At 49.7% G+C, this 25525-nt stretch overlaps 7 protein-coding genes across 7 annotated transcripts; 5 read left to right on the top strand and 2 right to left on the bottom strand.

Moving 5' to 3' along the window:
• Positions 1-2404: 2404 nt before the first annotated feature.
• Positions 2405-3618, top strand: F5B22DRAFT_331792 (uncharacterized protein). The gene is made up of 3 exons (XM_047970808.1): positions 2405-2970; positions 3024-3226; positions 3298-3618. Exons 1-3 carry the CDS (start codon positions 2760-2762, stop codon positions 3487-3489), a joined length of 606 nt encoding a protein of 201 aa, XP_047828419.1. The 5' UTR covers positions 2405-2759; the 3' UTR covers positions 3490-3618.
• A 4025-nt stretch (positions 3619-7643) lies between these two features.
• F5B22DRAFT_331818 (uncharacterized protein) lies at positions 7644-10135 on the top strand. The gene has a single exon (XM_047970809.1). The coding sequence runs from the start codon at positions 7994-7996 to the stop codon at positions 10058-10060; it is 2067 nt and encodes a 688-aa protein (XP_047828418.1). The 5' UTR covers positions 7644-7993; the 3' UTR covers positions 10061-10135.
• Positions 10136-10949: 814 nt separating this feature from the next.
• F5B22DRAFT_638078 (peptidase family M48-domain-containing protein) lies at positions 10950-12172 on the top strand (the record flags this gene model as incomplete). Its single annotated transcript, XM_047977538.1, has 2 exons — positions 10950-11945; positions 12020-12172. 2 exons carry the CDS (start codon positions 10950-10952, stop codon positions 12170-12172), a joined length of 1149 nt encoding a protein of 382 aa, XP_047828417.1.
• A 1119-nt stretch (positions 12173-13291) lies between these two features.
• F5B22DRAFT_331307 (ankyrin repeat-containing domain protein) lies at positions 13292-15575 on the bottom strand. Its single transcript, XM_047970805.1, has 3 exons — positions 15317-15575; positions 15090-15244; positions 13292-15007 (listed from the first exon to the last, which is right to left on the bottom strand). The coding sequence occupies exons 1-3, from the start codon at positions 15395-15397 to the stop codon at positions 13522-13524; spliced, it is 1722 nt and encodes a 573-aa protein (XP_047828416.1). The 5' UTR covers positions 15398-15575; the 3' UTR covers positions 13292-13521.
• Positions 15576-17574: 1999 nt separating this feature from the next.
• F5B22DRAFT_617116 (putative cytochrome b5 protein) lies at positions 17575-18619 on the top strand. Its single transcript, XM_047975617.1, has 2 exons — positions 17575-17841; positions 17936-18619. The coding sequence occupies exons 1-2, from the start codon at positions 17745-17747 to the stop codon at positions 18091-18093; spliced, it is 255 nt and encodes an 84-aa protein (XP_047828415.1). The 5' UTR covers positions 17575-17744; the 3' UTR covers positions 18094-18619.
• Positions 18620-22028: 3409 nt separating this feature from the next.
• On the top strand, positions 22029-22400 carry F5B22DRAFT_649076 (uncharacterized protein; the record flags this gene model as incomplete). Its single annotated transcript, XM_047979119.1, has 3 exons — positions 22029-22095; positions 22185-22220; positions 22306-22400. The coding sequence occupies 3 exons, from the start codon at positions 22029-22031 to the stop codon at positions 22398-22400; spliced, it is 198 nt and encodes a 65-aa protein (XP_047828414.1).
• A 362-nt stretch (positions 22401-22762) lies between these two features.
• Positions 22763-24551, bottom strand: F5B22DRAFT_331161 (cytidine deaminase-like protein). The gene is made up of 3 exons (XM_047970804.1): positions 24205-24551; positions 23083-24128; positions 22763-23024 (listed from the first exon to the last, which is right to left on the bottom strand). The coding sequence occupies exons 1-3, from the start codon at positions 24224-24226 to the stop codon at positions 22965-22967; spliced, it is 1128 nt and encodes a 375-aa protein (XP_047828413.1). The 5' UTR covers positions 24227-24551; the 3' UTR covers positions 22763-22964.
• Between the last annotated feature and the right edge of the window lie 974 nt (positions 24552-25525).

Here is a 25525-nt window from a genome sequence, read left to right as displayed (position 1 = left end):
TAGATTTCACGACAGATGATGATGCATGGACGCACATGCACTGTAGGTAGAGAGGAAACAAAAAGGAAAAAGTAAATGTCATTACTGAGCGAGTTTATAGCACCTACATAGGTAGCTATGGAATGTGTCAACCCCGCATCGACCAATATCCGCATCTGATACGAGGTACCTATGTAGGTATCTCTGATGGATGTGCTGGCTGAATGAAGCACAGCTTACCCTACCCAGCAATCGGATGTGCCCGCCCAAGTATCGAGTACTCTACGAGGCTATAAGGAGCAAGAAACAGTCATGTGTTTTGCTTTGCTGGATCATTACCGTCATTTTGGGGGCCTTACCAAGTCAAATGACAGGCTCTGATGACCGCCGTACTTACTTAAACTGGAGGAGGTATGGAAGTAGGTACGCCCATTTAGGTACCGCATACCTACCTACCTATAAGCACCCGTCAAGCCACATCACGACACCGCACCGCAGCCACTTCATCGCCATGGAATCCGCTTGTTGATCTGATATGAGGCTTGACCCGAACACTTCCACCTATAAAATAAGTGTTAGTAGGTAATGTGCCCAAACCTTTCCCGATTTACTTGGACTTTGCCCCGAAGACAGCTCTACACCTGGGCAAGTGATCAAGTATGGATTCTATTTCTCGCTAAGCAAGTCAGCTTCACATAATCTCGACTGCTGAGCCTAACGATGCCTTAGGTATATAAAGGTATGACATGTTAATTGGTGTTTAGTAGTAGCTACACGCGTAACTCGGACTAGTGAAACTTCAAAGTTCTAGGCACGCCTTGGGATACCCTAGATGTCTCTCGAAAAACGGCGGGCAGACATATATCCCTAGCACTGCCACCAGCAGTAAAGGCGGGAGAAGAACAGGGGATGTCTCAAAGCTGCTGCAACTCTCGGCATAGGTGCAGACAACACGCAAGCTAGGCAGGGAATACAGCATTACTGAGACCAATCACTCTTTCGCGGTGTCCCGAAAGCATGCGGATATCCGAAAAAAATGGTTGCCGACAACAGGTTTTGTACAGCAAAACATCGGAGGATCCTCGTATTCTCATGTGAGAACGATGTATAACCGACTACTAGCAATTCTACGAGAGAAGGCTGGCCACATCGGTAGTTTACATTATTACGAGGCTTTTGCGACTAAATTGTATGTTTTTTCGTTGCGTTCATGTATGCGGAGGCTGGATTTTATTTTCAGGAAACTGAAGATGATAGGCGAATACACGTGTTCGCAAAATAATTCTCTATGGTGTTTCTTTGAGTCATGCTGTATTCTGAAAACTGCGGTGAGATGAGGGCAAGATCATTTCTCTTGCAGGACTATCTGCGCCTCACGTTAGAATTAGATTACAGACGCTGTCGTCTCTTACTGAAATCTCGAAGTAAAGGGTACATTAGCTCCTCAAACCCAAACTCCAAGTGTCTTTCTTTATACTAGCAATGTGCCTTTTGATGTTCGCTTATAAGTTGCTTATGTCACTCGAGCCTTCGTCTCTCTGTGCAAGTATCAAATATGGCCGGTGTGAAGCCCAGCCCGCGAGCTTCACTCCATATCTTTGAAGACAGAAGCCTCTCCGGAGGAACAAGCCTTATACACCTCTTTTGATTTATGGATTCCCATGATACAGACACACAAAGTGATGTCGTACCAGTGCTTTGAATTTCCCAGTCAGACAACAGACGAGGGGACACAGACCTGTCGCCTCAGCGTTTTTATATATAGACCTACTCTTTCCAAGACATTTCAATGTAGAAATTAGTGAGGCATCAAGGCAGGGCCAAAGAAGCTATATAAGTACAGTTTACCTACGCTATTCCAATCTATTTGCATAAGATGAGAAGTATATTGTTAAATTTTTGCTCTGTGATAAATATACGGTGTATGGTGTTTGCGGATGAAGACGCTATATAACAACTCGCTATTCTTAATTTTGGATATTTAAGCAACTGTATATGTTGCAGAAGAAACCTCCGCAACAGGCGAGTCATCGAATCAGCAGAAACTGTCTACTATAAATATTCTGATGCCTGGTCTTTGATTACGAATAACAAATGACCTTGGGATAGCAAGCAATAGAAGCAGCCTTTACTCTGTCAAAAATATATATATTACTATTTTGCCGAGGTATAGTGGATAGTGCCGCCCAACGAGTGATGTCAAAACATCATGACCACTTGATACACAACACACAAAAATGCAATAGAGGAAACGAGAAGTATATTCAATCTGCTTAGCTATACATTTAAGAAACTAGTTTTGTTCCTAGCTTACGACACCAAGTCATGGTTATGCAGAGCCCTTCGATTTTGTAGGCAATAAAATCACACGTTATCATTGGTTGGCAATATAGCCTTCATTTATCCAGACAAGCGAGCCGCATTTCCGGTCAGGTAGATTTAACTCAATTTGGCATGAGAATAGCTTTCATATCCTATTCAGGCTTATTCACGGAAGAGGATTATTGCCCGTGGCGGCTCACGACCTGCTGTAGCCTCTCGAATGATAATGACTTAGTATATTATAGGCATGGATATTGATACAAGTGGCTACGCTCAATATTGTTCACGCAAGGGATACATTTGTATATATAATGAATCACCGTGGGGGTCGTTATTTTCCGCATGAAGATTCATTCCATTCTCGCTGCAGGATTACATCTTACCTAGTAGCTGAAGGTTGGCGTGATTGACATTGACGCCAACCCAGCATCAGCCTATGCATCAGCAGAAGAATCAGGATGAAGGCGGCTTATCTTCTCATGCTAGGCGATGCCTGGGGAACCGCCATGGCGTCTCTTCAGAACAGTTTCGGCGGCCTCAGGCAACATGCTGACCTGCTATTGGAATGGGAACCCGCGGGTGCAACGGATTATCCCCTCGTCCTCCATGTGCGAGTCTTCAACGCGACGAGTGACCATACAGTGAACACATTCGAGACAGATATTGCGAGTGAGTCAAATATTTCCAAATAGGCCGCCCTAGTGTCATTGACAACGGCGCAGCTGGACTGTATAGGGACTCTTTCATGTGGAATGACTTACCCTCGCCTCTCCCGTTTCTTCCCTCTGCGACGTACCAACTTCAAATTGGACGTCAGCTACCGGCAGGGGATATAATGTCGGACTTCGTGATAACCTCGTCCAGCCCTTTCAGCATATTACCGGAAAGTGAGGACGAAAACGACGACAGCAGAGTCTGGCCAACTGTATGAATGTCCAGATATACCGCAGTATGTTCACGATTAGTACTTGTTGAGCTGACGAAAAGCCGATATAGACAACCGGCGCCTCGGAGTCGGCGAATTCAGAGACCAGTCAGCACCCGGATAGTAGTACGGCTATCGCCGCGGGCCTAGTTGTGCCTTTTGTAGTCGGAATCTCTGTCTTCGTCTTTATATGCATGCAACGACGGCGTAAGAGAACCCTTGAAGAGCGCCGGAAGGAAAGACAAACATTAGTGATCGATTAATCGACTGTCATTGCCAGAATCCCTAGAGCCTTGCTGATGTTGGCTGATCTTAATCGCGGTAGCCGATAACTTATCGTCTGATACCGAAGTGAATACATACAAACCCTGGTGCTTTTGAGCGCGCTCTGTATTCCAATGTACTGCAGGTACAGTCTTATGATAGTGCCGTCGTTGACGGATCAAGTTCCGCAGGGTACTTGATACCTAGGTGATTAGGAAGATGTGACACATGCGAGTACGAAGAGAACCCCCGCCCAATCATACAGAGAACAACTCAGAACCGCCATTGAGTTGATTGATGGGAGGAACGAGGCGTATGAACGATGTCGTGATGCTTCTTAGCAAGAAGCTTCGGTCCTCAGTCGGCGCAAAGTGTAACAGGCAGCAGCGCCGCAAGCACTGTACCGTGGATTTCATCATGATCGTCGGAGTGCAAGGGATCTAAGGCCAGTCGCACGAGATCGTGTCAAAGAAGATGTAGTTACGTCATGAAGAACATCATGGCTCTGATAACTTACAAGTGGATCGAGGGGGGAAAAAAAGGGAAAAAAAAATAATAATAAACCGCCTAGGTAGAGGATCTAGGTATTCTTTATCTATTCCAAACGTCGAGCAGCCACTTGGGAAAGACAACCAACAAACACCAACGGCGGGCCACATGGATCGGCTGTCGGATGTTGAGTGGTATCGGTCGATCGGCCGGCTTTTCTTCATCCTCCCCAATAAAATCAATAATGCACATGGCGAACTGGGTCCTCGTATCCTACTCTCTCTCCACATCGCTATGCAGCTTGACTCCGATAGAACTCACGCCGCTACCATGCATTTTGCTCCGTTACGGGATGTAATCATGTATTCCAAGGGGAATTTTCCAGGCTATTTCGACGCTACGTGCAGCTCTAGCTTCGAGCTATCATCTACGCGATACCGAACGCGTCGGGTTGGGCCAAACGTGTAAACAACGGCCCTCATGTAAGCCGCATCTAAGTACAAGCAATCCGTTCTTTCGGCAGCGCGACGTAAAAACCTGTTTGAGAGACCCGGATACAGCTTGCCAGGCGCCCACACATTTTTTCTTTCTAGCTTCTCTGGTGCTCTACTTATGGCCTGATAGTTCCGGTCGAATTTGCCGGAACGAACAGCACTCTACACTAGCTGCGCCGGTTCCCGACTTAGAGTTATAGTGCAGGAGGAAGCATGTTATATACGAGTCGCTTTCGGATGCGTCGGTGGTTATGCTTACTTTCATCAGAGCCATACCATGCATATGGACCATAGTAGTATATATCTTGCAGTGGCATGGAACAATGGTGGTTTCTATGTGTACATGTAATAATATCTTGACTGGTAGCCATATCATTATATATAACGAGAGTAGAATTATCTCATAGCTGAGAAGTAGAAAATAGAAATAGTGTGGATAAAGGACCTGTGCTCAATGCTGTGTTGGTTCGTTTAACTAACATCACCGCCCTGTCCATGGTCCCGGTTCAGCTTGTGGATGCTGCTGGACGGGTTCGATATGTAATAATAGATATGGTAAGTGTTGGCGAAGATACCCCTGCTCCAGAGGCTGGCTATTACTTCAACGGTTCATGTTTAGCGAAGGGTAGACAACCTTGCCCAGCATCATCACCATGTACTATAAGTGCTCAGCCCTACACCCATCCGTGTCTCATCTTTTCGGGACGATCTAGACGGTGACACTAGGTATTGCGTGTGGTGTAATAGCGGCATTACCCATGGGGCTACCATGCGGCCGCAGTCAAGGCAACATAGCTAAATGGCTGATCTTTTTTTTCTGGGTTGGCGCTGTCTCTTCCCAAAAGTCTTCGTAATCTGGGACAGACAACCGGTATGATGTGCGCGTCTGTAGTGTACGCCATAAATGCTCGAAAGGTGTAGAAGCGGCGGGGCTGACGTTGACCCTTCTCGGTATTTCTAGGACTTACCAGGATGCTGGAAACGACGGGCCTGGACTCGCGCATTGTCAACTTCATTTCGTACAAGCTACCAACTGCATATAACAATACCGTGTGTTCGTTGCATTCGCCTACACGACGAGGTCAAATTCGATATTGGGATGCGGTCAGCAAGGGTATTAGCGGTCAACAAAATTTCGTCGAAGTGTTACATGCACGGAGAGAGGACTGTATGAGTCAAAGACACCACGCAGAGTCCGTCTGAGCTTTAGATTCTTCCCTAGGCTACACTACACTCGGGTGGGTAGCCTTCAGCTCGGGCCTGTAGCATGTATCGTGCAAACGATCGAAGCCATCTGAGGGGCCACGCTACGCTACGCTACACTATCTCATGCCATACCCATGAATAGCTAGAACAGACACAAAAGGACGGGCTGTTATGAGATCAACACTGTCCTGGTCCGCTCGCCTTGCCCGATATTCTTTCCGATCATTGCCATTTTAGGTATATACATGTCATTGTCGTCTGGAATTAATGCATAAATACGACCCGGATACTTACACACGTATATGAAAGATAGTGGAGGTAGTCTAAGTACATGTGAAGCCCAAGGTCCGGCTTAATGAAATTTGACGATCCACACGCGCAGCTTTGAGGAGGAGAAGACCATGTGCGCGGGTGCTAAGCCACCACAGCATGAGGACATACCTATTTACTATGTACATGTACAGAGTAATTACACTGCTAAGTACTACCTATGTAAATATCTCGTACCTATCTTTGAAGATAAGGATTGAGAGGATCTTTGCTGTCCAGGCCACTGGTGCCAAGGTTACACTAATAGAAGAGCTGGCTATTGGGGTTGTAGCTAGTGTAATTAGGGCTCCAACCTGTAGAAAATAGTGAGGTGTAGAGATCGAGGGGGAAATACATATTAGTAGTAGTGTGTGTGTGTGTTTTCTCTATTTTTTGACCGCTGCATCTTTTGTGTGATGAAAGCACACCCATGTAAGGATCTGTCGTGGCGTAATGGCGTCAGTTCCGAAATGAACAAGCTGACTCCGAGTGTAAGCTGGCTGGCTCACCTAGCCAGGGCAGACCAGGGGCACCAGGCCATTCCAGATGTACCTGCATTAGTGTTGGGATTAGTGCAGGTACAGGCTTCATACAGTAGGAGTAAGTACCTGTAGCCAGAGCTGTAGCACAACCAGACACACCCTAACTGGTGGGAATACTTGCACTACACGGCACTACACAGCACTAACTGCATATCTTAGTCCTCACCTGAGCTCTAGTAGCTTCAGAACTAGGTATGAGAGGTGATTTGACGGGATTGCCTCTTGTCCGAGTTGGTATCTATCGTCTTGAGGGGAATTCTCTCTCTCTCTCTCACCCTTCCACACCCTCTCTCGCCTCTCTCACTTTCTACATGTATTATTCCTGTTCCTTGTGTATGTATGTATACAGTACGTATACGTGTAGCTGGCGATCATCGTCTCCTGTGTACTATACATGTACACGTAATCCAATTTATACGCTGTATAATGCGATTAGAAATCTTCGAGAACATGGGTCTTGGCCTTGACATGTCTATTATTAGGGTAAATGCATACCTACTTTGTGGCTGGAGTAGGTATGTCGATAGGACAGCATGGAGCATGTGTACTTAGGAATTGCCGTGAAACTGTCGAGACTGTTCCCGAAAAGTATTCTCGCTGAGCTCACCTGCTGCACGTCAGCATGGAGCAGGGCAGAAGCCGGGCAGAAGCAGGGCTTTTTGGAAAAACCCTTTGTCAACGTCTGGCAGATCACTTCCTAGGACAACACTAGGGTACCTGCTCATCTCCTGCGCCCCCTTCCCACCGAAATCTCTTGCTATGTACATACCTGGTTGGGTGTCTCGGGTGTCTGTCTCGTCTGTCTTCTTCTCGACCGGGGGTTAGCCTCTACCATGAGTCCATGACGATGGACCTGCCAAGATGGTGCCATTGCTGGATACCGTAAACAAAGGGCCCGACGTTATCTCCATTGAGTCAAGCTGCTGCAGACTGCTGGAAATCCCCACCCCTGCTGGATGCCTTGCTCCCAGCTGCAGCTAGCCAGCTAGCCGGCTAGGGTGGTGGAATCAAAATGGGGCATCACGAAGCTTCGACCCAATTGTCGAGCAGCTGGCCAGCCTCGTAATATCAGCCTATGCGCGAGAACGCCGTGGCAGTAGCAGGACTTTAGGGCTCTGTAGTCGAGTGGGCATTGGTGTGCATTAGCACCGATGTAGGATGGTGAGTGTGAAAGTGGATAGTCAGAGGCTGCCAGAGCAGTACCAGAGGATGGGGGGACCTCGTGGAGCTGCTCACCACACTAATATCGATAAAAAGGAGGTATTGGTATTTAATAGGGCGACCACCCTCCCTCCATGAGGCTCGTATCGGAACTTTTCCCTCTACGCTGTTCCAATCGTCCCAGGTCAAGCCCGAGCGAGAGACACTTGCTCATCCGGCGTATTTCACGTCATCCACTCTTTAAAGAAACAACAGTCACTCGTTAGACCAACAGTAAACTAATAACTTAATTACAACAAGCAATGGCTCCCTCACTTAAGCAGACCGTCGGCGCTGCCGCGGCCCTCTTCGCTGCCTCTGCTTCGGCCTCCGGTCCCCTGGCCAAGCGATACCGCAACCCTGGTGCCAACAACTACCCGATCTACGGCTACCCGCAAGTTGGTGACTACTATCCGGGCGACGGCTACCCCGTTGACAACTACCCGGTTCAGAGCCCAAGCCCCAGCCCCAGCCCGAGCTCAACCCCGAGCCCAAGCTCAACTCCGGCTCCCAGCTCTACTCCCACCCCGAGCCCTTCCAGCCCAGCTGGCACTTACAGCAGCACTCCTGCCGGTACTTACAGCAGCTCTGTCCCTGCTGGCACGCCCAGCAGCTCCGTTCCCGCTGGTACATACAGCAGCTCCGTTCCTGCTGGGACCTATAGCAGCACTCCTGCCGGTAGCTACTCTAGCACTCCCGCTGGCTCTTACAGCAGCACTCCCGCTGGCTCTTACAGCAGCACTCCCGCTGGTTCCTACAGCAGCACTCCCGCTGGCTCTTACAGCAGCTCCGTCCCTGCTGGCTCTTATAGCAGCACTCCCGCTGGCAGCTACTCCAGCACCCCTGCCGGCAGCAGCACTCCCGGTGCAAGCGGCACTCCCGGCCCCAGCAGCAGCGTTCCTGGCGGTGGCTACCCTATTGGAAGCTACCCAGTGCCCAGCGGTAGCAGCACCCCTGGTGCTAGCGGTACTCCCGGTCCTAGCAGCAGCATTCCGGGTGGCAGCTACTCCAGTACTCCCGCCGGCAGCAGCAGCACTCCTGCTGGTAGCTACTCCAGCACCCCCGGTGCTAGCGGTACTCCTGGCCCGAGCAGCAGCGTTCCTGGCGGCAGCTATTCCAGCACTCCCGCTGGTAGCAGCACCCCCGGTGCTAGTGGTACCCCTGGTCCTAGCAGCAGCGTTCCTGGCGGTGGTTACCCTACTGGCTACCCCAGCTACTCTGCCAGCGTCCCCGGTGGCAGCAGCAGCAGCAGCAGCCCTGGTTCCAGCAGCACTCCCGGTGCTGGCAGCAGCGGTGTCTACCCTACCTCGAGCTACCCCGGCGCTTCCGGCAGCAGCAGCGCTCCTGGAGGTGCTTACCCTACCGGATCAAGCTACCCCGGTGGTGACAACGGCGCTAGCTCTACTCCTGGCTCCGGTGCTTACCCTACTGGCTCCGGCTACCCTGGCGGCGACAATGGCGCTTCTTCCACTCCTGGTGCTGGCTCTGGTGGTTACCCCACTGGCTCTGGCTACCCCGGTGGTGACAACGGTGCTTCTTCCACCGGCGCTACTGGTGGCTACCCTACCGGTGGTGACAACGGCAGTGATAACGGTGCTTACCCTACTGGCACCGGTTATCCCGGCGGTGACAGCGAGGGTAGCTACCCTGCTACCACCTACCCGGTCTCGTACACCACTTCGACCATCTACTCGACCACTTGCATCGAGACTGCTCCTGGCCAGACCACCACTGTTTACATTCCCATAACCACCACTGTCTGCCCTGTCACCCCGACTGAGACCTACCCCGCCGGTGGCTACCCCACTGGTTCGTACCCCGGTGGTGGTGAGGATGAGTCCACCACTACTACCACCTCCACCCGGTATGTGGCCACGACCGTCTACGTCTCCGAGACCTCTCCCGCTGGTGGTGAGTACCCCACCGAGACCTACCCTGCCGGTGGCAACAGCCCCTCTGAGACTTACCCGGCTGGCGGTGAGTATCCTTCAGAGACCTACCCGGCTGGTGGTGACTCTCCCTCGGAGACTTACCCCGCTGGTGGTAACTACCCCTCTGAGACGTACCCTGTCGGTGGTGCTTCCCCCAGCAGCAGCAACACCGAGGTCTACGTCACCGCTACCGTCGTTCCTGTCACCGACTACCCCACTGAGTCTACTGCTCCTGCTGGTGGCTACCCTGTCACCACCTCGACCCTCAGCACCTCCGTCTACCCCGGCACATCATCGACATACCCAAGCGGCACTCCCATCGCCACTGCTGGTGCTATGAAGGCTGGCGTCAGCTTCGTCGCTGTGGCCGCCGCCGCCCTCATGGCTTTCGCTTTCTAAGCGTCGTCAAGAGTTGTTGAGCGGGCATGGGCCGATCCGCCCTTGAGAATGATCGGCTGGTATCCTACGAATGATAGACGGTTCCTTTGTCAGGCTGCATTGATTGGACTCTGTTGTTGTTGCTGCTTTGCCTTTTAACGCTAATACTTCCCTATATACGCCGAGTATATATATATCTGCTTCGATGTATATAGATTTGGAAACTAATGCTTAAACCTTGCTTGTATCTGTTCGCTATCCGTCTCTGTGCCGTGTTGTATGCCGTATTTTGTGGTCTGTTGCATCTGTGTGTCCGATGGATCTTGCGACTGCCAATGAATGTAGTTGGCCACTTAGTCAGCATATGAAACTTGCGTGGCATGTCTCCAGGTTTGCCCTTGCCCTTGCTGTCTCGGCAATAACTCTGATATTAAGCATAAGTACAGCTCGGAGCTAGGACTATGGACCCCGCATAGATATTGACATGCCCTTTCCCTACAATTCCATGATTTACGAAACAATACAGCGGAATTCGACTTGAATGAGCTGTGTGTCCATATAACATATCGTACTTACTGGTTAGTAGAACGGGTATTGGTAGATTTGAGGTGTATTCTCAAGTAATTGGCCGACGACAAATATTGGTAGGCAGGTACCTAAACGTCAAGCTACCAGGTTGACCCAGGTCTAAGTATTATTGGCGTCGCTTGAGCCACTTTTACCTAGCCATTTGCAGTGCTCGGAATGAAATGATTACGTAGCTACCTACTTCCATACTGTAGCAACGTTCACCTATCTATACACACAATTTCACCCAGCTTGTGTCGGTACGAAGCAGACGTGTTTTCCCCCCTACGCAGGTAGGCTACCTGGCGTTTTACGCCTCTCCCCAAAAAGCAGCACGGCTACGATGCGCCCTCTGCACTTAGCGCTTCCAGTACGAGCGGCTGTTCGCTCCTTCACAACGCACTGGGCGCCTCCTCCTCGCATCGTCTCGCTACCTTCCCCGGCGATTCCACCGTCCCCAATCCTGCGCCATCATGCGGTGTGTCCACGACGGCCATTCTCTCGCACTGCGTGCCGCCGAAACGAGTGGCGCGATCCGCGTCGCCACGACCCGCACGAGCACCTCCGTCAAGCCAAGCCCCTGTTCACCTCCCAGGGCTTCAAAAGATTCATCCGGTCTCCAAGTCTACATACCGTGATCGTAGTGTCGATGGGCGGGGCCATCCTCTTCTATTTCTCGAATATTCAGACAGTGCCTGTGTCGGGGAGACGGCGTTTCAACTGCTACAGCGAAGCCAAGGTGAATGTGACGGCCGAGGCGCAGGCGAAGCGGATAGAATGGGAGCTCGAGCGCGCCGGCAGGCGGATCCTCGACGACTGGGACTGGAGGACGAGGCTCGTCAGACAGGTTATGCAGCGCTTGATTCCCGTCAGCGGCATGGAGGACTCACAGTGGGAGATCAAGGTCATTGATGACCCCCATACGGCTAACGCCTTCGTTCTACCCGGCGGAAAAGTGTTCGTGTTCAGTGGGTTGATTCCGATCGCGCGTAACGAGCATGGCCTGGCAGCTGTGTTGGGTCACGAGATCGCGCACAACCTTGCAGAACACGTCGGCGAACGAATGTCTTCGCAGCTGGGCGCTAATATCCTTCTGTACTCGCTCATTACCTTGACGGGCGGCTTTGGGATCCTCGTCACGTCGTGGATTGGAAACGCCATGCTCGATCTGGTTTTCTCACGCCCTATGGGCCGACGCCAGGAGGCTGAGGCTGATTATATCGGTCTTATGATGATGGCTGAGGCATGCTATGACCCACGCGAGGCTCTCGGCTTCTGGGAGCGCATGAAGAGGATGAGCGAGCAGGAACCGCCTGAGTGGATGAGCACTCACCCTTCGGTATGTATCGCCCCCCATGCTCTCTGCAAACCTGGAATATCATATCTCGGACCCCAAGCTAATTGTCTCCGTAGCATAGCAATAGGATACAGAAGATACAAGAGTGGATGCCGAAGGCCTTGGAAAAGCTGCAGGAAAGCGATTGCCAAGGGACTGCAGGATTCGCCAGCTTGTTCAGACAAGCTTTGCTGGGACGAAACTATATGGAGAAACGGCACGACATATAGTTCAGGCACAGCATCTCGGGAAGAGCGGTTGCATGTGTCAGAGTAAAGGGCATAGCTAACTTCAGTTTCTGATGGTACTCGTCCGTCAGCGCATATTTCTCGGCAGCGTGGTGCCTTTGATTTGCTTACCGATGTCTGATCATGAATACGCAGCCTCTTGTTGGCGGCATGAAGCTGTTGTCCGAGTCAACAAGCTTAGACCAATTACGAGAAGCGCCTGCACGATCCAGGCGAAGTGGTCACCGACCGGCTGATTCAGCTAAGCCTGTTCGAGTGTATATGCGTGTGCACACCCAGCTGGTGTGAACCATCTATCTCACTCTTCGAGGTATCACGGTATTTGTTACAGAAGTTTATATCGTGCACATATCTTTCATGCGCCCCTTCTGGTTCTCCAGCGCGAATCACAACTATCTCGGTCGGCTATGGGTTACGCGTAGCTGGCGGAGCTGTTGTCGATTCACTCACGGCTGTTCGATGACTGCGAAGTCACCATCTAGCGGTATCCTGAATCATCTTTTCATGCTACTCTTTTGGGATAGCCGGAGAAATTGGACGATTGTTACCACTTGGGGATGAAATCTAAGGTCGGATCCCTTGGAGTTATCCCATTTATTGGGCTTCAAGCTTCTGGTCCTCGTCTTGCTCATCATCTATGCGAGACTAGATAATAAGTTGGCAATGATTTGGACGATTGCTATAGTAAATGCTAATTAGACTAGATCCAGACATAAAGTCAAGTTCTAAAAGCGATGGATTCATGAATTTACGACAGCCTAGCCTTGTGTCGGCTTCATCTTGAAATAGACTCTTGAGCTACATATCATTATCACTAGCTATTATCACCACCGTTCTGACCCAGCTCTGTATCTGATAATCAGGAGGGATATCGGCCTCAGTTTTTCATGTCCGGATTCTTTATATTGGAGGAAGCGCTAGGCTAGGTCGCTGAGAATATTACTTGAGTCGCTACCTACATACCCATGTAGAGTGTCAGTACCTTCCTTGTTTCACAGGAAATCTGAGACGAGGGTGCACACAGCGCTCAAGAACATCAATGAAGGGCATAAATGCCAAGTTGTTACTAGTGGAACATGGGGTTCTTGCTTTGTAGTAAATCAATCGATATTGTGATTTGGTTGAAAGCTATTGGTACAGAATTGTTACTGTAAGATGGACAGGTTGCCTAGGATAAACTTCAGGATGTCCAACCAATCTGGCACCAATCCGAGAACAGGGATGTTGAAAGCAAAAACAAACTGGTGACATGTTTCCACTACGTCCTCGCAGAACTTGTGTCTTTCTCGTAATCCCATGTCGGAGTATTGGTCTCCTGCGAGCTAGAGTTATTACTCCATCACCCAACTGGGGAATTCCGTGTCGGGATCGGCGAGGTATTTTCTCAGTAATTGAAAAATATGAGTGTGCCCATACGTCTGGGCATATATTAACGCTCTTCCGCCAAAAATATCCACAATATTAACTGCAGCCTTATTCTTGAGCAGTTCTTGGACAATAGGGGTATTACCCCTGGAGGTGGCTTTAATCAATGCTGTTTCGCCGTTGCTGTCTGTTTCATCGACACCAGCACCGTTTCTGAGCAGAACTTCAGTAGTGTTGATATGTCTATTTTCGACAGCCAGATGTAAAGCCGTTTTACCATTATCATCCCTACTATCTACCCTAGCGCCGTTATTTAGCAACAATTCAATAATAGCGCTATGCCCGCGGCTAGCAGCTAAATGTAAAGCTGTTATCCTGCTTAATGTCGGTCTACGATGAACGTCAGCGTTATATTCGAGGAGCGCTTGGACGATTTCCGTGTGCCCCCTTCTTGCTGCTAATAATAATAATGCGAGGCTGGTTTTATCTCGGGTGTTGGCGTCGGCGCCGCTTTTGAGTAGCAATCTGGCCACAGATGTATGTCCATGTTCGACAGCCCATGATAACGGTGTTTTGAAGCTATCATCCTTTGGATCAATGTTTGCGCCTTGCTTGATTAACCTATGGACAGCATACTCGTTACCACAGCTACTCGCGTAGTGAAGCGCGGTGCGTCCCAGGCGGTCTTTCACATCATAATCTGTGGTGATGTCAAGAATATACCCCGCTGGATATTCCCGAAATCTTGAGCATGCAATGTGGATAGGTCTTCTACCCAAAATATCTCTAGCCGTTGCGAATTCTTTGAGCTGATTATAGAATGACTCGGTTCCCATTATACCAAGATCTAGAGCGACGTGTAGTAAAGAACGCTCCAAGTAGTCTTTCATTGAGATAAAGCGAGACGCAAATGGAAAGAAGTTGCTCGTATCCCAGTGCTGTCCCGCCATTCTCGCCTCTCCAACGAGAAGAGAATAGTGGATTGGAGGGACTGCAGGGATCTCACGTTCAAGGGTTATTCGAACGCGGTCTGTTGTCTGTTGGAATATATCCCAATATTTAGACAGCTCGTCGATACCTCCTAGGCTCCATTTCCATGTAGGAAGGGCCAGTAAAAGAATCTCTTGTATTACCAGCGCCGTGCCAATGTCCCCGTTCTCCCTAAACCGGTCGACCGTGGTAGGGCAGATCTGAGTAGGAGAAAAATATTGAGGATAAGTGACACCTATAGCAGCCTGGGCTAAATAACCGGCTAGCGAGTTATTGGAGATGAATATCTTTGGGAAGACATCGTTGAAGTACGATTTATTTTCCAGTTCAACGAAGTTGCATCTTTTATGGATGGGAGCGCCATAACCACAACCTGGAAAAAGCTCTTCTTGAGTGTTCAAAACAACCTCTATAGCTTTGTGATAGCAATTGAGCCGCCCTAACCACATAGCCCTCAGTGAGCTGAGACCGAATAGCATTAGTAAGTCTAGGGAGACACAGAGTAAAATACCAAGCGGCTAAGCTGATAAAGTCATGAACCTACATGTCGCGAATCAGTTGGCTATCTATGGCTTGGTTATTTGGCTGGGTAGGGATTGAGGTAGGAGCTCCCGCAGCCCGCGAACTTTCTGAACACTCAAGTTCTAACTCGGTACATCTCTGACACTTCTGCGGCCATGTTCGTTGAACAGGTGTGCACTATATGAATACAGTCAGTCATGTTAGCATAGGTAATTTGGGATTTCAGAGCAAGGAAGATACAAGACGCACAGCTTTCTTTGCCTTCCGACAGAATCGACATTTGTCATAATTCAAGGGCGGCCTTTTTCTCTTTCCGGGTCGTTCAGCCATGTCTGATCAAGTCATACACCAGGACAACGGATGCTAAGAATTCGCGAAGTCTTTTTTGTTGACTGTCGCAGTATCGCAGTGCAGACTTGAGGTAGGCGGAATGGCATGCAGGTTGGAGCCCAGGCATCTATATATGAACATATATATGTACCAGTACCCAGCGACTTCAGTTGCCATGGCATATTGAGGCTGAGTCCTCGACCAATAGCGCACTATCGCACTCAAATTCTCACAATCACACTGCCGCACTTGGAACATCACTTAGGGGTCACAACGCCAAGAGCCAATAACGCACTGTCGCATTTGGTACGGTCCATAATATCTCTATCTTCCGCCCCTACCTCCGAGCCACTTACATGGGTATTATGCATGCAAGTCGGCAAGTAGAAGGCAAAAGGAGGTCAATTGCTGCTCAGCTAAGGATCTGCATCATCTCACTGTCGCACTCAGACAGTGTAGTGTATTATACGTTCTGCACCCGAACGACGGTGATTATGGCGCGTCATCCATTCTTCACCCCATAGATTAGCAACGACTCGCGCCAGGACAGGCAGTTTATAGGTACTACGACTCTGCTACCTAATAATTATGTATGTACCCTTATAATGTATCACTGAAACTCCCTCGGTCTACAATTGAAGACAGCTTGAACTAACGGTCTCGTGGTCAAAGTGGGCGATTCGTCAGCCAATAACAACGTGGTCGCATCGGCGCACTTGATAATTGGCGGTGGTTCGCAATCGCCTCTGGCTCAAACCCGCAAGTGCTTATTCTAATCTGTAGATGCAGGATGCAGAAGCTCTTGAAGTAGGGTAACGTTGATTGCCACTATACCTGCAAATATGGTATACCGGTACGTCGACGACCCTCTCTCCCCTAGAGTTGGAACTGAGCCAATGCCGCCAGCTAGTAGGTATCAGGTACTTGACACTTTGCCCTGGTCGGTATGTCCAAGTCCTAGGTAGAGTACCCTATTGCCTTTGAGGCGGCACACATAGGCTGTGCGCGTGTTGACATATCATCATCGTCTTACACCTTGGACAATCTTCGCGGTAGTCGGGGATCCCTGCCGCTAAGCACATTGCTGTTGCTGACTACTTAGGTAGGTTGCCATCACGTAGGAGGACATGAGTGGGATCATCAAGATCAATAACCAATACCGCACTGTCGCAGTAAGGTAGGCGGCGCAGTAGTTATAGTATGCTGAAAGGTGCGTTGTTGAATTCTGCATTTTTTTCGTCTCAGCCAGCCGGGGGAGATACAGCGAGCTTACTACCGAAAACGAATATATAAGACGGGCCAGGAATTCTCAGAATGAGTTGGGTTTGAGGTTTGCTGTAGCCCGACTACTTACACCACACAAGCTGAACAGAAATTTTGAGTTAGACTCTTCATGTCTGCGATCATAGCTGAAGACATTGTGGCTCTTGTCACCAATCTTGTATCCCTTATTGTGGAGATACTCTCACTCATCTTGGCCTATCGAACCTTCCAACGCACGCGGGACCATAGACGGCAGCAACAACGTTTCGTTATGGAAAGAAGGCGTACAACGAAGTGAGCTAGGTACTTGGTCTGTAACCTCCCAGGTATGTGTGTAACCATGCCCTCTTTGGCCCTGGCCATAAATAACTTATAACAGATATTGGTAGATAGGTACATACCATGGCTGGCTATCTCGAGTTGTCTCGAGAAAGCCTAAATCAGTCAGCCAGTCTCATCCAAAGCGTCTGATCGAGCGAAACATCCCACGCAACCACATATCTTGGGGGTCTTTGGGGGATGGCAGGTTAAGCCCGGGAGCGTTTTATGACTTGGATTGGCTGGAAGTGTGTCAGCAGGGTGGATGAGGACAAACTGAGACAACGGTACACAGGATAACTTGGAGATGAGCTCTCCATCTTCATTATTCTGAATGTATATTAACGGATTGAATTAAACCGTCAGTTTACCGAATGGAATTGTGTTTCGCAGTATGTTCTTTGAGGTAACCACGCATTCATGAAAATACCTAGGTAATTGTACCGCGCACGCAGTCTCGGGGTAGGTACAATGTACGTAGTAGTGGAGCAAGCTTAAGCTGGGGCAAGTTGGGGAAGCCCCTCTTTAGACAAATCAGACGATGCCTAGGCACGCTGACAGTGCTTCGCTCCACCAATGCCGAGGCTCTTTCAGTCATTTGGGGAAGACAAATACCGAACATCAACTGCTCTCACGTCACTATCGAGACTACCTCACTCTCTCCTAGTTGAATCTCCTTGCCTCTCATTTTTCAAGCAGCATCCTATCCCGCGATAATATCTATACTCCACCTATTCTTACCTCATATACTACCTAATCAGCCAACATGTCCAAGTCGTTCACAGCCAAGGAGGTCGGCGATCACAAGGACGAGAAGAATGGCATGTACATCATTGTCGACAGCGGCGTATACGACATCACAAGTCAGTACCAACCAGCCAACATTTCCCTCTCTTTCTCTCAGCTCAACCCCCGAGTCTCCCGTCGTTAACATAGTCCTGTTATATCGTGCTGCAGACTTCCTTGAAGAGCACCCCGGCGGTGCCAAGATCCTGAAGCGCATGGCCGGCAAGAACGCCACCAAACAGTTCTGGAAGTACCACGGCAACAACGTTCTCGAGAAGTACGGCGGCAAGCTCAAGGTCGGCGAGCTTGCTGAGACGGCCAAGTTGTAGGACGAGAATGAAATCATACGCATATACAACCGCGCATGCGGGCCAACCTGTCCGCAATTCGATCATCCATCCCCATATCGTGCGCCATAGATGTCGATAGCAGAATTGGTCGTCTTGGTATAGAAAATGGGCTTTTCTGTGCTGTGAGTAGCGAAGAGGATAGAACAGCTCTTGCGCGTCGCCAATCGTACCGGAGCTTTGGCACTTAGGTCTAATGGTTTTCGAGGAGTGCCCAAGGTCTCCTTTGGAAGCCTTTTGGGCGAGACATTATATATAAGTATGGAACCGATCATCTTTGCTTTCTGTATAGACGCATATATAAGCAAGCGTTGCGGCTAGATAAGATACCCGATGACAGATCTTGGAGCCCGAAGAGAGAATACATCATATTTGAGTAATTGCAATCTAGCGCTACAAAGCGCCTACGCTCTTTTCATTGAACCCGCTCTGTCCACTTAGCAAGTCAATCAACTTTCAGATTTTCTCAACCATGATCGTCGATCCTTGTCTGCTATTATATCGTAAGGTGCCGTTGTGCAATACTTAGCAGTATTCATATGCAACGTCCCAAATCTTTTGCAGCCAAGCCTGGAACCACTCTACTCCCATTCAAACACTATGCCATTTGCATCTTGATCTACTTAAATAGCACGAGCCGAACCAAAGCTTTATGACCTACCAGATTGATTATCACTTTTGACTTTATACAGTTTGTTCGAAATCCTACCTCTGGGATAAATAGCCTTACCCTCAGCGGATCCCTTGTTCCACCCCAATTTCCATGTGAAGACCCAACTCGATTCAGTGATGCCCCAGCTGGAGCGGAGAAATTGTGGTTCAGGGACGAATAGTAGTATGGAACTTAGTCATAGACTGCCTGTCAAGTCGCGGAACTAACTCGTAGACATGACCGATTTACTGCAGCGCAATAACGTCAAAAACGCTAGCTTTTAGGATCTCCATGCCGCAATCGACAACCGGCTTTCACCAACCCTTTCGTGCATGGTCAATGCGCTCAGCAAAATAGTAGCGAGCTCAGCTGGTGTTATAAGAATTAGGTTCGGATGCTCGGGCGCTGGACTGGGAAGCTGTTGAGCAGTTCAGTTAGTGCTCGTGGATTGTAAACCTCGAGCCTAGCAAGCCGTATGATTGATATAAGTACATACATGTGAGTTATGCCTATTTCCGTTGTTTAATTCCCGTTCACAGATGCGGAAATGGTTACTTCTATGTCTGGTAATAAAGGCAACCAGACAAGCTAAATTGAGCGGACCAACTCTAGTCAAGCAACCCACCCGACCTACTAACGTACTACTATGTATTCATGTGTGGACTTAGTTGAAGGACTAGCCGAACTACTGTTTGGAAAGGAAATGAGCAATGCCAAAATGGAGTATGCTGAAAGTTGAGAGAGGTGGTTCGTGAATTGATATTCCCGGGGCCAGCCTTATATATCTTCGCACCTGTTTGGAAGATGTCCTGCAATATTGACCAGTAGTACTCATTTTACCTTTGGGGAATATGTGATTGGCTACCGAAGGAGGATGCCCTGCTTATGATGTGACTACAGCAAGTGGTACCTACATCGAATATCCCTCAATTTGGGAACGGCAATGTCTCGGTATCAACAGAGTGATCACTCGTGCTAAACAATCAGGCAGATTCACTTCCGATTGATAGAGTCGAAATTGATACCGAGCAGATCCAAGGTGAGTGCCTAGACCGCCAATACAATATATGACATGGCGCAGTGAAGCTGAGAGTCTTGGGTTTTCTTCGCATACTTAGAGATTACTGTATGGATAGCACAAGCCTTCTTCAATGAACTGGATAGACATGAGAGCGAGTTCAACGGTCTTCAAAATCCCCTGCAAGTGAAGCTGTTGAAACAGCACATGGATTCGAGTGGTTGAAGGCGCCGCACCTGCTTACATAGTACATCATGAACAGACATGCAAGGTTTCGTAGAAATGCCGCACGGGAGTCGGGAGAAGAAGGGACAAAGGCCAACCGTTGGCAACAAACACTGTGCTACATTCAGTAATACCTAGACTCGCTCGGCCTGTGTCTGGCATGGGATTGCCTGCCTGCCTGCAAAGTGATTAGACGATGCACCCTGCGAGGGTATACTAAGTAGTAGACTCTGATAAGAGCCGACGATTTGTTGCAGCCAGGCGAGCCAGGCTTCCACGGAAGTGGTTTAGTGTTTTGAGTAGTGGCTACGGAAGCTCGGACACCTTCTGGGATTCTTACTCGCCAATGGCCTCATGGCGCAAGAAACAGACTCCATTTTCTGTCCCATTCTTTGTCCGGCCAGGAACTTCACTCGCCTACCATGGTGTCAGTACTTACCTACTTATCCCACTTGCACTTCACCAGAGCACTCACTAATCACCCGCTATCCACTCCCGCAAATTAATTCCTCGCTCGTCCGTAACTTTGAAACTTCAATCAATAACAGAGTTCGATATTGGGTCGCCATTTCGGCCTCTACCTCCAGTCTTGTTTGTCTTAACAGTATCGAGCTCTCGAAACAAAGCCATTGTATCACTGCCCTGTCCCCTCCCCTCGTCCGCGCGGGTTGGATTGTGTAGGTATGGCAAGTCCAGGCGCCTTTTTCCCAGCCATCCACCTACGTCACTCAGTAATCCCGGGTAAGCAAATTCGGCATCACCGCCTCTATCTCTGCGCCGATAGTGTCGGCTTTCTTCGCGCATACTTCGTACATTCTTCCATCGCCTCGGCCATGACCCCGGCCGCATCCCCCATAGCCGATCTTGCTCATCCCAGACTGATCCCTCGCCTTACCCATCGTGGTATCGCACCTCTGCGCACTGTATGTCTAGCAGCCGCCCACACTGGGTCTGATGACAGCCGATTCCTTCACCTGTTGGTCGCGCAAGTCCATTCGCGACGACAAAATCGCGCAGCTCCATCCGGTACCTTACTTTAGGAATTACATACTTAGTTAGTACTTGCAAAGACGAAAGAAAATGGCGCCCTGCAAGTTCTGCCGTGGTACCCTGTCTAGCTCTCTGTGGTTCCCCCGTCAGCCAAGAAACCCAAGCTTTTCAATGGTTGCACGGGTGCTCCACCCTGCTTCTGCTGTACCCGCTGTACCCTGCCTGCAGTACTTCGGTACCTAGACTTGTAGCGTTTCTGCTCAGCGCATCGGTGCTGCAGCGAGGCAGTCTACAGACACCTGAACCACCTAGGTTAGCGTCCCTGCGTAGTAGGCCTGGTAGGGCACCTAGGTAGTGTACATCCAGGTACAAGGCTTCACGTAACCTCGTGGTGGTGGACTCAGTCAATCAGTACTAGCGCCGCCAGATGCCTGGCCACTGCAGACAGCCAGCCAGCCCGCCCAGACCCGCCCGCCCAGATAGCTCCAGCAGTGCTCCAGCAAAGCTACCGTTGCCCTGCTTCTCCAGTTAAACATTGTTATTACATGTACCTACTGCTTCCTTCCACTCGGACCGCTTTTCACTCTTTCTTCTCTTCTCTTTTTCTTCTCCCAACTCACTTGTCCTTGCGCAGTCCAGATCCAAGTTTTCAATTCTAACCAAGGCTCGTGTTGTTCGCAGAACAAACCACCTGATTTCGCTCCTCGCCCTTCCACCCTGACACCTTGCCGTCGTCGAAAACTCAATCCATGTAAGTGAATATTTCTTCTAGTCGCCCGGCCGACGCGCTTGGGCCAATCCATGCCCAGACCTGGAATTTCCCGCATACAACTCGAGCCTCAGCCGTGGTATGATATAATCGACCGCGATCGATGCCCAGGAGTGCGAATGTCATGAGAACCAACAAGTTTGAGACTCTGTTTTAAATTTTGTAGCCGCCAATTTCCGGACTTTGCTACTGCTACCTTGGCTTCTTTTGCTAGTTCATTTCATGCGAAAGTAGCATCGACTGACTCGTAATAGCCCAGCAAAATGCCTGCCATCAATACTGCTATTGTCGCTCGCGACACTCTTCACCAACTCGCCCGTCGCGAGAACTGTGAGCACCCCTTGGCACTTGGCTCAGTCGTCGGAGTTCCGATCAACTATGCTGGCTCTAGGTAGGCTTCGGTGACTAATTCAACGTAGGGGCTCAAAAGGAGGCTGGTGTCGTTGTTGTCTTTGGTAAGTGTCAAAATCTTTCATCAATTGTGCTGCTTGGGGGACAATTGATCGTCGGTCAAACGTTTGCTAACTCAAACCCCCTTAGCCATCGTTTTCGTCGTCGGTGTTGGTCTGGTATCCCTGTGGATTTCTAAGTGCCTCAAGGCCCGAAAGGCAAAGAAGGCCGCCCTCCCCGCATAAACGGCACATATCTAGAAATAGAGGGAAAGGGACACTCGTGAGGCATGCCATAAGATGGACCGACCGTCATCTAAGACCCCCGATATCGACATTCCCAATACTGTAAAGCTACTCTGCCTATTGGGCGGTTTGGTCGATTTCAACCGCCCATGTTCGGATTCAGTTTAGCGATAATGAGCGAAATTCTGGCATGTTGATTGCAATCGCATGACCAGGATTTGTACCTTGTCCGTCTGGCTTTCTACATGGGGGTCTTGGGCAATGGATAATATTGTTGATCAATACCCACATGCTTTACTACGAGCTTCGTTAATATCAATCAAATAAATTTGTTCTACTAATTACCTCTGTGAGCTGGGCCTGACGGTAACAGTGGCCGTAATAATCTATCTGAAAGCGAAGTCTAACTTATACACGACTTGTTTAACGAGCAAGTGTCGTCAGGTGCAGCAACAAATGCGACCCAAGTTAAGTCGCTTAAGTACTATGGTAGGGTATCTAGCATTCGCAGTATGTCTATAGCAACGACTTTTGTGTTATAATATACACAGTTTATATGGATATTCATGAGACTCGGAGATTGTTATGCTCCATCTTCTCCAAATGTATCAAGCCATCGGCCGGCTGTACGCATCGTCAGCAGGCACTCTCTTTGACATATCCGCGGAAGGAACTGACTTACCGGTGAGAATTGCCTCAGCTTAACTCCCGCGGACAAGAAGACGCGTGCCGTCTCGCCGTCCATGCTATATCCCTGACTGTACACAACCTCGCTGATACCGACCTGCACGATCTTGATACTGCACGTGAGACAGGGGCACGTGTTGCAGTACAGCACGCTGCCGTCGCGAATGCGCTCGCGCCCGGCCTCGAGCAGGGCGTTCTCCTCGGCGTGCAGACACAGACAAGTCGCCAGCGACACGCCGCTGGTGGCGTCGCCCGAGTTACACCGCGGACACCCGCCCTCGCTGCAGTTCGTCAGGTTCCGCGGGGTCCCGTTGTACCCCGTTGAAATCACCCGGCGCTTGCTGTCCACCAGGACGCACCCCACGGCCCGCTTCATGCAATTGCATCGCCGCGCCGCGAGCGAGGCTAGCGCCATGAAGTAGCTGTCCCAGCTTGGCCGCAACCGGTCCCCGTTGGTCAGGTCGAGCTTGCCGAGAGTGGCGTATAGATGCGCGAGGGAGTCCGAGGTGTTGAGGAGGCGGATCGCGGCGCGCGACATTAGCGGGAGGACGCCGCTCTCGGCGGAGTACAGGTGTGCGTCGGACTCGGACACGAAAGCCTCTAGGCTGAGCTGTTGGCCTGAAGAGAGCTTCCTTTGGTGCCGCTGCCATCGCACTGTTACGGGCGCGTCCACGCTAATCAGGATGAAGAAGGGACGGCGGCTTAGTGCGTCTACGACGCCTTCGCTGTGGATGTCTGTTGTTACCCATCGCGAGCGCCAGTGCTTCGTCACGTAGTCTAGGAGCTCGCCTTCGCTGGCGAAGGTGTGCTGCGGCGGGCTGTCTTTGAGACGGAGAGAAGTAGCATGGTGATTTCTCGAGACGACGGCGTCGTCTCCCGTTGAGCCCACGTGATTCTCAGAAGATGCTTTCGTCCCATTAACGGCGGACTCTGCTTGCTGCTGCTGCTCTCCCCCTTTTCGAGGTGTGCTGATGTGCAGCTTCACGAACCCGTGGTGCTCGACCAGGTATTGTGCTACCGTCCTCTTCCCCGCGCATTTCGCTTCAATGATGATGTGTTAGCTTGCTATATATACATGAGGAAGAATGATCGAGATCAGGGGTTGATTTTTGCGTACCGCCACATATACCGATCAGCATCGTTGTACTAAACTTAAGTACCAATTTCAATTTTTTATTCTATTTTTGAGTTTTCGAATGCAATCTCAAAGAGGAAAAATCGCCCCTTTAGGAAATGAGAGTTAAAATTTTCTTGGGCAAGTTTTGAAAAGCAAATATTTACTCGAAGGGTCAGATTTTGTCCCGAATTACTCCTAATGTAGATGGGTTGTCAATTCGAATTCGATCAATTAATTTTCATTCGCATTCAAGACGCGCCCTGTCGCGCTTAGACGTGCCTCAGCCCAAGTGAATGAATGAATTGAATGGACAAATCCAGCCCCCCTCCCCCACTAAAGCCATCGGCATATTAATTACATAATCATTTATCTGTAGGTGCCTTATGGATGGGTACTACCCACCTGTGTGCTACTGTACTCCAATATGCCTCGAAGTACGCAGTGCCTGACTCTTCTAGAACGTCCAAGGGAATATTTATGTGATAAGTAGACCGAAACAGACGCTCAGGAGGTTAGTGGGCTAGGTATCAATGAACACAATTCCGTGGGTGGTGGGAGTGAGTCGTCTTGCTTACCTAAGGCGTCTATAAAGATGACAGAGATAACTAATTCGTTAATTCGCATCAATTCGAGTAGTTACCTAGATATATGGAAATAAATAGGTAACTGTTGTCAAGTCACGCCATGTTCTCCCAAGAACTCAGGTGACTTTCCGGCGTCGTACATATCGAGATGTTCTCTGATATTAATATATATGCGACATGTGACCTACCTAACCTAAGTACCTACTTACTGTAGCTTTTGGAGATCACGGGCTCTCCACGGGTGGACTCGATCACCAGGTGCTGTTGCGCTGAGTACTTACTTATGCGGATAGTAGTATTGATGACTAAATGTGTATGTATATTGTTACATGGACGATAGATAGCAACGTCTGCTCTTTGATGTGTCTTCTCAGCTTCTAGCTTCTAGCTTCTAGCCTCTACAATCAATCTACCTGCCTTGGTGCTTTGGATGCGGTTTCTATCCTTATCTGTAAATCCCGATTGTCTGGCTAACAGGCTGAGATGCTTTGCCTAGGTACCTACATAGGTAAGTATTCTAGTGTAGGTAGGTATACCTAAGTATTGTAGGCAAGGACTTACCGACTTAAGCATAACAGCGCGACCCCACCCCCACCATGGCTGCCTACCTATCCCGGCTACCATGTATGGAGGCCCCTCCTACCTTACTTAGGTAGGTAGTCAGCAATGCATCATCCCACCTCCCGCTTCGCTTCCACTCGCTGCGCATCTCAGTCCTACCTCTCCTGCTGACGATC

This window comes from Xylaria bambusicola (genome assembly GCF_022495145.1).
Source record: "Xylaria bambusicola strain CBS 139988 unplaced genomic scaffold F5B22scaffold_39, whole genome shotgun sequence".
NCBI classification, from domain to species: Eukaryota; Fungi; Ascomycota; class Sordariomycetes; order Xylariales; family Xylariaceae; genus Xylaria; species Xylaria bambusicola.
The sequence above is the reverse complement of the archived record's forward strand: the minus strand, read 5'-3'. Positions and strand labels throughout refer to the sequence as shown.

What these genes read in the sequence shown, in the direction of transcription:
- F5B22DRAFT_331792 (XM_047970808.1), top strand. Translation starts at nt 2,760, where the DNA reads ATGAAGGCGGCTTATCTTCTCATGCTAGGCGATGCCTGGGGAACCGCC. An exon ending in ATTCGAGACAGATATTGCGA is followed by an intron (nt 2,971 to 3,023) that starts GTGAGTCAAATA and finishes ACAACGGCGCAG; the next exon opens with CTGGACTGTATAGGGACTCT. An exon ending in ACAGCAGAGTCTGGCCAACT is followed by an intron (nt 3,227 to 3,297) that starts GTATGAATGTCC and finishes AAGCCGATATAG; the next exon opens with ACAACCGGCGCCTCGGAGTC.
- F5B22DRAFT_331818 (XM_047970809.1), top strand. Translation starts at nt 7,994, where the DNA reads ATGGCTCCCTCACTTAAGCAGACCGTCGGCGCTGCCGCGGCCCTCTTC.
- F5B22DRAFT_331307 (XM_047970805.1), bottom strand. Translation starts at nt 15,397, where the DNA reads ATGGCTGAACGACCCGGAAAGAGAAAAAGGCCGCCCTTGAATTATGAC. An exon ending in GTCGGAAGGCAAAGAAAGCT is followed by an intron (nt 15,245 to 15,316) that starts GTGCGTCTTGTA and finishes GTATTCATATAG; the next exon opens with TGCACACCTGTTCAACGAAC. An exon ending in AGCCAACTGATTCGCGACAT is followed by an intron (nt 15,008 to 15,089) that starts GTAGGTTCATGA and finishes ATTCGGTCTCAG; the next exon opens with CTCACTGAGGGCTATGTGGT.
- F5B22DRAFT_617116 (XM_047975617.1), top strand. Translation starts at nt 17,745, where the DNA reads ATGTCCAAGTCGTTCACAGCCAAGGAGGTCGGCGATCACAAGGACGAG. An exon ending in CGGCGTATACGACATCACAA is followed by an intron (nt 17,842 to 17,935) that starts GTCAGTACCAAC and finishes ATCGTGCTGCAG; the next exon opens with ACTTCCTTGAAGAGCACCCC.
- F5B22DRAFT_331161 (XM_047970804.1), bottom strand. Translation starts at nt 24,226, where the DNA reads ATGCTGATCGGTATATGTGGCG. An exon ending in GCTGATCGGTATATGTGGCG is followed by an intron (nt 24,129 to 24,204) that starts GTACGCAAAAAT and finishes TCATCATTGAAG; the next exon opens with CGAAATGCGCGGGGAAGAGG. An exon ending in AGCTGAGGCAATTCTCACCG is followed by an intron (nt 23,025 to 23,082) that starts GTAAGTCAGTTC and finishes CGATGCGTACAG; the next exon opens with CCGGCCGATGGCTTGATACA.